The sequence below is a fragment of the Tupaia chinensis genome, unplaced genomic scaffold (assembly GCF_000334495.1).
Source record: "Tupaia chinensis unplaced genomic scaffold, TupChi_1.0 Scaffold147500_1, whole genome shotgun sequence".
Classification (NCBI taxonomy): Eukaryota; Metazoa; Chordata; class Mammalia; order Scandentia; family Tupaiidae; genus Tupaia; species Tupaia belangeri.
This window is the reverse complement of record NW_006207351.1, coordinates 216,745-226,967: the sequence shown is the minus strand read 5'-3', so window position 1 is coordinate 226,967 and position 10,223 is coordinate 216,745. Positions and strand designations below refer to the sequence as shown.

Genomic DNA, 10,223 nt, shown 5'->3' with positions numbered 1-10,223 from the left:
TTCGGAGACCCAAGTGAATGTTCTTTTTCTCAGGTCAGCAAGGATTTTCTCCTAAAGCTTTGAAAGAACCAGGTTCCTTTGCAAACACTGAGAAGTTAAAAGCACAACTCCTGCAAGTTCAGGCAGAGCTCAATAATTCAAAGCAAGAATATGAAGAATTCAAAGAACTAACCAGGTAAAGTGCAAATACACCTGTGTATTCACCTGTGGTCTTTTAGCGTTTTTTGTTAATAGTAACCATTTACCACGGTTGGCTGTTTGTTTTAAATATTAAATTCTCACATTACAACTATTAATAGTTTGACAGGAAGGAAGCCAGCTTGCTTTAGCGCTTTAATAATACAGTTAATGAAGGAGATCAGCAGATGGCGTAATGGCTGCATCGCTGGACCCCCACGTAGTTGAACGTGGTTCGAATCCCAGATCTGGCGGCTTAAAACTCATACTGGGCATGTGTGCGTGCCCAAGATCCCAAGAGGAGAATGGAAGAGAAGGGATTGCAGTGAGGCCATCCCCCTGGGGGAGTGATTCTTACTTTCTGTCTCTCTGTCTCTCTGGTGAGCACATGGATCCTGCAGCAAAAATCTCTCTTAAAAAAGAGTACAGTTAATGGGGACCAGCAGTTGCCATAATGGCTATGTCACCGGACTCCCATGTAGTCGACCATGGTTCGAGTCCAGACCCGGTGGCTTAAACTCACACCGGGCACGTGTGTGTGTGTGTGTGTGTGTGTGTGTGTGTGCCCAAGATCCCGAGAGGAGACTGGAGGAGAAGGGATTGCGGCGTGACCATCCCCCCGGGGGGTGATTTCTCGCTTTCCGTCTCTCTGCCTCTCTCTGTCTGTCTGGCGAGCGCACATGCCCCATAGCAAAAACCTCTCCACAAAGAAAAAAGTACAGTTAATGGGCTAGGTGATACAGGTTTTTTCAGGTACCTGTTCTATTCAGTAAATGGAACTTGTACAGGAAATTTTTCATCTGGTTACCATGTTTAAGTCACAGTTATGAAATAAATGCAGATTTTTAGAAATGGTAGGTTTGTTAATATTCTCACTAGTTGCTGATTTTGTAAAAGCAAATACGGACCACTTTCGTTTTATTTTGTTTGTTATTGGCAGAGTGCGTGTGCACTCAGCAGAGAGGTAGAGGAAGCACCCAGTGGGGCTTGGGCACGTCCAGTCCTACCTGTCAGGGATTTGGACACACACATGCACCAGGTGGGTTTTTCAAGCCACTGGGCTGTGATTTGAACTGCAATTGGCTATGTCAGCCCCATTTATTCTATAACTAAGATTAATCTTATCCTAAAGTATCAATGTGTTTTAATAACCTATATGTATAGGTTTTGAATTTGAGCTTTGATTTCGTGCTCTTCTGTTTCCCGGTATAATACCTTGGTCTCTGAGCCATATTTTACCCACCCGGAAAGTGAGTAATAAACTGAGAATATCTCTGAATTAGAGACAGTTATGAAATACCAATAGAAACGGTAAAGCCCTCTACTAATGTTCAATACCACCTGTTACCGGAACTACTCAATTTTACGATGTCTGTTAGGAAGAGGCAGCTAGAATTGGAATCAGAGCTTCAGTCTTTGCAGAAAGCGAACCTTAATCTTGAAAACCTTCTGGAAGCAACCAAAGCCTGCAAGCGGCAAGAAGTTTCCCAGCTGAATAAAATTCACGCCGAAACACTGAAGGTGGGTAATCCCAAGCAGCACTCCTTCTAAAACCAGGGCCGTCCCGTGCCATTAATACGGCGGGAGTCTGCCCTGCTCATCTCATACCCGGGCTGAACCTGTGAAGGCAGCGAGCACTGGGTCACACTGCTCCTGGTGTCCGAGGCTCCCCGTGGGGAGGGTGTGGAGGGACCCAGCATCCCACTGTCATGACGCTGACCGCCACTGACCGTAGGCAGGTTTCCGAACCTTTGAACCTCGTCTTTTCTCCTCTCTGACCTGGGGTGGAGGTAGTTTAATCGCAGGCTTTCAGAGCAGGAGGTGAGCCCGCCGATGGAGTGTGCTAAGGAGGCAGCGGTCTCACACATGGCGGCCGTTACTGCCCTGTCACGTGTGCACAGGGCTTGCAGGGGGAGACTAGAAGGGCAAGGGTCACCTGAAGGGTCATAGGTAACACGAAATAACATGAGGGGTTTGCCCTAAATAGCCATAGCTCCATGGGACCAGCAGATGGCATAAGGGTTCCGTTGCTAGACCCCCATGTAGTCGACCACAGTTCGAGTCCTGGACCTGTGGCTTAAAACTCATACTGGGCATGTGTGCGTGCCCAAGATCCCAAAAGGAGAATGGAAGAGAAGGTTGCACCCCTGGGGGTGATTTCTCACTTTCTGTCTTTCTCTCTCCGGCAAGCACACACACCTATAGCACAAATCTCTCAAAAATGAATGAATGCTCCCTTCTTGTTCAGGACTGTCATAGCCACAGTTTGCAAAAAGTGCAGCTTTTGATTAATGCAATGTAGTGTCAATTAGATGTACATTCCTGAGGTCTTTTATCTGTTGTAGCTTTGTCTTTTTCTTTTTCTTTTCATTACATCAGGTGCATTGCCCTGTAAATGGTAGTGAAATAAAAAAAGTTATAACTTTGAAAAAAAAAAAAAAAAAAGAATGAATGCTCATATAACCATAGCCCATAAAAGAAAAAACATGAATGTCCGAGAATGCGGAGACGAAAGGGGAAACACCGAGCACAGTGACGCTGCTGCCGAGCCTGCTGCTGGTGATTGTAGCATTTGTACCAAAGTCTTCGAAGGTTAAGAAAGGCTTTCTTTTACATCTTCATTTTTACAGAGAGATTTTTTTGCTATAGTGTGCATGCTTGTCGGACATACAGAGAAAGAGAGACAGAAAGCGAGAGATCACCCTCCGGGAGATGACCACACCACAATCCCTTCTCCTCCATTCTCCTCTCGGGATTTTGAGCACGTACACACATACCCAGCGAGTTTTTCACCACCACGTCTGGGACTTGAACTGTAGTCGACTACGCGGGAGTCCAGCAACGTAACCTTTACGCCATCTGCTGGTCCCTACATCTTAAACAGTAATATCTGTTTGTCATGGTTATTATCTTAGAAGTGATGCTTATTGTGTCACTTGTTAGAAGTTTACTTTTAAAAATACCTTTACTCGTTTGTTTGATTAAGTAATACATATTACCTAAACTTGTTTTATTTTTGTTTTTTTTATTTTGTTTTTGCTATAAGGATGCATGTTCTCCAGAGAGCGAGACAGAGAGGGAAGTTGATAAATCACCCGTAGGGGGATGGCCACGTCACAATCCTTTCCCTTCCATTCTCCTCTTGGGATTATGGGCACACACGCACACCCAGCATGATTTTCAAGCTGCCAGGTCCAGGACTTGAACCATACACTCAGCCCTGTAGGATTCAGCACCTTAATCTCCATGCTACCTGCTGGCCCCATGTGACTAAAAGTTAAAAGCAGGAAAAGTATTCAGGGGCAAGTCTCTTTCCTTCCGCTGTCTTTGCACCAGCGAAGACTGTCTTGGGGGGCAATTACTGTCACTAGGTCAATGTCACTAAGGATTTTCTCGTACACAGTGGCCATGTGCTGTGTGCAGCCCTCCATAGCTCAACATGCACATGTGTGTTTTAGGCATAGCAGTGTGTTCAGTTTGTCTCATGTCGGAATCAAGAAAAAGAACTCTACTTTTTTGTTTTTGGTTTTATTTTGGGGTTTTGACCTGCTTCAGGAACTGCACAAAAACCCTTCATTGCAGATACTCTTACTGGAAGGAAAGTCGGGAAGCACTGTATGGAATGCTTGTTTTTTGGGGTCCCCCAAGATGCAAAATAAAGCCACAACCATGAGAAAAGTATGAAAAGAGAAGTTTTAAATAAAACAGTGAAGATTTTAATAGAAAACGCACCCAGAAGGCACTGGGGTGGGCAGTTGTCAGAGCACATGCAGCCCCAATGGGGCTGGGTGTCACTTCTACCGTGGAGTCTTGTTAGCAGAGTGGTTTCTGTCACTGTAGCTGGGCCCTGGGCTTGTTTTGGGGCTTCCGTTGTGACTGCTTGCTTCTGACTAGGGAAGGGGGCTTAATTGCCCAGCTGGGGGAAGGCATACTAAGGCCCAGAGTGCACTTTGAGGGTGACATCATGCACACAGGGTGACTTTTACCCATGACTTCTACTGCAGGGTTGGCAGGGGAGGTACAGGCGAAGCTCCTGGGAGAATACCTGTGTCCGAATGCAGAACAGCGAGAGGGCGGGTGTTAACCTTCTCGAGACCTTCGGCCTTCGCGAAAGCTCAGGCAGTGAGAAGTGAGAGGAGCTTCCACTCCAGCACTGGGAGGGAGTGGGGTCTAGTCCTCACCCCAGTAAGCATGATCAACGAGGCAGCTGTCCTCGTGGGACTTGGGACTTCCTCTGTAGCCGTCTGACTGCCTATAACATGCTTTATTTCGCCTGGAAATGCTATTTTTTTCTTATGAAGGAGAAAAGGCTTTTTCTTTGCTTTATAAAAGGAGGTGGCCTTTAATATCTTTGTTATGAAATTATTCTTTGTATGATGTTAAGATATCAACTTATCAAATTTCATTTTTTAAAATTATATTAGAGACCAGCAGTTGGCATAATGACTATGTCGCTGGACTCATATACTCAACTGCAATTCGAGTCCCGGACCCAGTGACTTAAACTCATGCCAGGTGCGTGTGCGTGCGTGCCCAAGATCCCAACAGGAGAATGAATGAGAAGGGATTGTGGCATGGTCATCGCCCCGGGGAGTGATTTTCGCTTTCTTTCTGTCTCTCATGCAAAAACCTCTTTAAAAAAAAAAATCTTTTAGGGATCAGCAGTTGGTGTAATGGATATGTCACTGGACTCCCATGGTTCAAGTCCTGAACCCAGTGGCTTAAAATCATGCCAGTCACATGTGCGTGCATGCCCAAGATCCCGAGAGGAGAATGGAGAAGGGATTGCAGCGTGGCCATCCCCCCTGGGGGGTGATTTCTCACTTTCTATGTCTCTGCCTCTCTCTATCTTTCTGGAGAGTGCATGCGCCCTATAGCAAAGACCTCTCAAAAAAAAAAAAAGTTATATTGGAATTTTGCTTGGAAGTGTATTGAATTGATAGGTTTGTTTCCTCTTAGGCACTCGGCTGCTGTTTCTTCAGGATTCTTGTTCCTTTTTCATGATGAATACGATTTTTCATTTTATCCTTTATAAGTGATCAAATGTACCGGTCTTCGTGTGTGCTCATGTTCTCTTTCCTAACCATTCTGTGCTGCAGACTATAACTACACCAACCAGGGCTTATCAGCTTTGTTCTCGACCGCTGTCAAAACTCAGCCCCGAAACGGGACCCTCCTCGCACATTCAGAGCCCTGGCATCTTAGAGGACGGCATAGCGGACGAGCCAGTGCCCCCAGAGATGAGCGAGCAAGCGTTCGAGGCCGTATCTGAAGAGCTTAAAGCAGTGCAGGTAATGCGTAGTGTCAGGAGAAAGTCAGACATTCATTTAACAGTTTTCTCTCACGCATTTATGTGTGTGTGTGTGTGTGAGTGTGTGAGTGTGTGTGTGAGTGTGTATGTGTGTGTGTTTATTACGATTTTCCAGCTGTTGTGTGTGAGTGTGTATGTGTGTGTGTTTATTACCCGCTGTTAGGTCCTGGACTGGAATTGCAGTTAGCCATGTGGGAATCTAGTGCCTTAACCACCACACGGTCCCTTGACTGGCCCCTTGACTATTTATTTAAATAGATTTGTTTTCAGTGTGGGTGATCTCTGGCTTGAAAATCATCCACTCCTGCTCTTTAAAGAGCACACTTCACACAGTCTTTATTGTGTTTGAAATATCACGTTGTTTGATTATCTCTGAGTTCCAGTGGTTTGGTAACTGTCAAAAAGTTTTTCTGTTGTCCAGTAAAACTTGGAGTGGGCCAGGCCACCCCACGCCCAGTGATCTGCCCATTCCAGGCCATGGGGGCTTTCCTGGAGAGCACTGCCGAGCAGCCCTGGGGAAGGGTCTTAGAAGCCCCAGGATGGCTCTATGACTTTTTCTAAGTCGTTTTCTGGTCCCAGAAAGACCTTTGACAGAGTTGTTTGTGTGAGATATTAAGTTTATTTTATGATTACTTATCTCTTTTATTAATTATTAGTATTATTTAATTTGCTATAGGGCATGTGTGCTCTCCAAAGAGAGGGAAGGGAAGTGAGGAATCAGCAAGCCGCCAGGTCCAGGACTTGAACCGCAGTAAGCCATGTCGGAGTCCAGCACCTTACCACCATGCTCCCAGCAAATCAGCAAGCCACCAGGTCCAGGACTTGAACCACGGTCAGCCATGTGGGAGTCCAGCACCTTACCACCATGCTCCCAGCAGCCCCTTGCTTGTTTCTAATGAAGAAGTGGAATGTTTGAGACTCCCACTAAGAGACTTCTGATGACCGTAGTTCTCGCGTTGCAGGAACAGATGGGCGCTCTTCAAGCCAAGTTGGATGAAGAAGAGCACAAGAATCTGAAGCTTCAGCAGCAAGTGGACAGACTGGAGCACCATTCCACACAGATGCAGGAGGTGAGCCCACGCGTGTGGCCAGGGACACATGTGAGACGGGCCCTCTAGGCCCAGGAGCTTCTCCAGGCCTTACTGCCAGGGCTGTCTGAGCCACACTGTCTCCTCGGTCACGTAGCGTATTGCCCAGATAGCGGGACGGACACCCAGATCCGAGCTCTGGCCAGCTCGCCAGGGAGCGACTGAACGTTTGCTGTTGATTTAGAACACAGGGTGGGCAGTCTCCATTCTTGTGGTTCTACTTCACGTGTCAGTGCTTGTAGTTCCTGGTAACAGCAGTGGTCAGAGACCTCAAGGCTAGACTGCAGAGACAGAGACACTGGGCCTGGCCCCTCACATACTGGTCAGCACTGTGCAGAGGAAGCTGGGTCCCACGTGGCCAGCCGGGGTTTGAGTCTGGCCCCAGTGGCTTGCACACCAAGGATGTACACATGGGCCCAGCATCCTGCCTGGGGGGAGGGCTCAGCGACAAAGATCATGGGTGGCTGGCCCGTGGTCCGTGCTGCCTCTGTCTTCTCTCCTTCTCCCCCATGTTCTCCTGTTCACCTCTGGCATAATAAAAGTAATTAAAAATAAATTTTAAACTAACAGGTTAATGATTTAGAGAGTGTCTTAGCATTCCAGTATTCCTTTCTCAATAAATTCATCTTTTGGCCGAAGCTTTTCTCATCAGAAAGAAACGAGTGGACCAAGCAGCAGCAAGAACATCTCTCGCAATTGAATGTCCTTGAAAAGCAGCTTCGAGACGCCCAGACTAAGAGTGACTGTAAGTCCAAGCAGTTAGCCTTGTGGCCTACAGGAGTCCTATCACTCATTCTGTTTGTCCTCGTAGAAATAATGTGCCCCTGACTCTGGTTGGGGTGGTTACTTGTTAGGTGCTGTACTCAAGGGTGTCTGGCAGTGGTAAGTAATAGTAATGTCATAAAAGGTCATTAATGTTCTCCATGCTTTCCCACAAACAAGTGATATAGAAGTTTGCTTAATGTTTGAATTAAACTGTTTCAAAAACATGTCAGAGGCCAGCAGGTGGCATGGTAGTTAAGCACTTGATTCCCACGTGGCCAACTGTGCTTTGAGTCCCGGACTGACAACTTGAAAATCACTCCAGGGAGACCAGCAGGATGGTGTAATGGCTATGTCGCTGGACTCCCACATAGTCCACCAGGGTTCGAGTCCTGGACCCGGTGGCTTAAAACTCATGCAGGCCCATGTGCGTCCGTGCCCAAGATCCTGAGAGGAGAATGGAGGAGAAGGGATTGTGGTGTGACCATCCCCTCTGTGGGGTGATTTCTCACTTTCTCTGTCTTTGTGCCCTCCTCTGGCAAGCACACAGGGCCTATGACAAAACTTTAAAAAAAAAAAAAGTATGTTGAATTCATAAGGTGTTTTAATATTGATGAAATAAAGCATAAAGTGTATATTTATAGATATTTATAAATACGGGACTATCATTTGAGTCTCAGTTTTGAAGTTTGTTTCTCCCTCCGTCCAAGTATTTGTGATAGTTTATAATATGAGTAAAACAAAAAGACAGTCATTCTATTTTCTTTGATCTAAAAAGCTACCTAATATTATTCCCAGTTGGAATTTTCTAAGAAGACCAGAAGTGTTTTAACACGTGTTGGAAAGTTCCAGCATGTTTCTAAGGGATCGTACATAACTAAAATTGGTCACTTAAAATATGGTAAACTAAACAGCTCGGACGACATTCTATCTGGCGTCTGGAAGAGCTGAGCGGCCGACCTGTTTGTCCGGGACAGAGCCAGCTCTCCCCGCAGCAGCTAGGTGCCCAGGAGCGTGAGGGAGGGAGGGAGGACAGAGCCGCCCAGCTCTCCTCTTGATGGGTCTGCTGACTGGGAGGAGTACCCACCACATTGCTTTCCCTCTTTATAGAAGGACTAACGATGGCTGCTGACAGTTGTCCTTGTTGTTTCAGTTTTGAAAAGTGAGGTGCATGACCTGCGAGTCGTGCTGCATTCTGCCGACAAGGAGCTGTCTTCGGTGAAGTTGGAGTACAGTTTATTCAGAGAGGGTCAGGAGAAGGAGCTCGGCAAGCTTTCCGAGAGACACCTGCACACACAGCTGCAGCTGGATAGCGTCAGGTACGCCGGTGCTGCTGGAGCTGCAGGCCTGCAGGCGTGGGTGCTGTGACCCAGGCGCTCTCGGGGCCGTGGGCCTGCGGGGCGCGGGCACTGTGACTCAGGCGCTCTCCGGGCCATGGGCCTGGGGGTGCAGGTGTTGTGACCCTGGTGCTGCTCTGGAGCCGCGGGCCTGCAGGCGCAGGTGCTGTGGCCCAGGTGCTCTCGGGGCTATGGGCCTGCGGGGTACGGGTGCTGTGACCCAGGCATTCTCTGGGCCGTGGACCTGCGAGCGCGGGTGCTGTGACCCAGGCATTCTCAGGGCGTGGGCCTGCAGGGTATGCTCCCTAATGGGAGCGCCTGGGTCATAGCACCTAGTGGTTTATTTAATTTAAATAAAGTTAAATGAATACTTCTTTTTTTTATTTAAAAAAAAAAGACTTTTAAAAATAATTAAATAAATAAAAATACATTTTTGTGGGGGGAGAGGTTTTTGCTATAGGGCGTGTGTGCTTGCCAGAAAGACAGAGAGAGACAGACAGATAGAATGTGAGAAATCACCCCCTGGGGGGATGGCCATGCCGCAATCCCTTCTCCTCCATTCTCCTCTCAGGATCTTTGGGCACGCACACACACGTGCCCGGCGTGAGTTTAAGCCACCTGGTTCAGGCCACATGGGAGTTCAGCAACATAGCCATTATGCTAACTGCTGGTCCCAATAAAAGTACATTTTGCATAGGAAAATATGTCATGATTTTTCTGACCCGTGGGTAACACAGTCTATTCAACTTCATGTTTGTCGTGTCGCTCATAGCGCTGCGTGCGTATACCCATGACAGCCCCCTGGAGAAAGAGCATAGCACTGCCACGTGGACCTTGAATTGCTCTGCCTACTTTGTACCGTTTATACCATGAGCACAGAGACGCTCCCTCGCCTCCCATCCATTGTGGGGGTGTCTGCCTCTGTGACTGATTCACACCGCTTCGTCATCTGCGCTCCACTCTGCTTGGAGTTAGTACGCAGCTCGCTCTGTGGCCAGTGGCCAGTGCGTAAGCTGGCACACATGTTCCGGATGGTCCAGAAGTCAGGCTGGTGGTCTGCTGGTTCTTAGCTCAGCTCAGGGTGCTCGGGCACGCTTCAACTTGCTGGGGAAGGGAATACGAGGATGAAAACCCAAAAGGTAGTAGCTGTTTGTCTAGAGAATTTTCTCTCTTGCTCAAATCAAAGCCTCATTTGCCATCTTAAAAGAAGTCTCCCGAGGGACCAGCAGATGGTGTAATGGTTCCGTCGCTGGACCCCCACGTGGTCTACTGCTGTTCAATCCCGGATCCAGCAGCTTAAACTTATGCCGGGTGTGTGTGCATGCATGTCCAAGATCCCAAGAAGAGGATGGAGGAGAAGGGATTGCTGGGTGGCCATCCCCACCGGGGGATGATTTCTTGCTTTCTGTCTCTCTGGCAAGCGCTCACATCCTACAGCAAAAATCTCTCTTAAAAATAAAGAGAAGCCTCCTGAGAGCTGGGAGAATATGTGTGGACATAATACTTGGAGAATAACAGCCAGTACCCGGCTTACACGAGGGGGCGCAC

The 10,223-nt window shown here is 47.6% G+C and overlaps 1 protein-coding gene across 1 annotated transcript in view; it reads left to right on the top strand.

The window, feature by feature from the left end:
- Positions 1-10,223, top strand: part of KIF15 (kinesin family member 15) — a 64,158-nt gene that overhangs the window by 34,215 nt on the left and 19,720 nt on the right. Inside the window, exons 17-20 of the mRNA XM_006169783.1 lie at positions 5,277-5,468; positions 6,451-6,558; positions 7,216-7,321; positions 8,492-8,657. Coding sequence (XP_006169845.1) covers positions 5,277-5,468; positions 6,451-6,558; positions 7,216-7,321; positions 8,492-8,657 — 572 coding nt within the window. The remainder of the gene's footprint in view (positions 1-5,276; positions 5,469-6,450; positions 6,559-7,215; positions 7,322-8,491; positions 8,658-10,223) is intronic.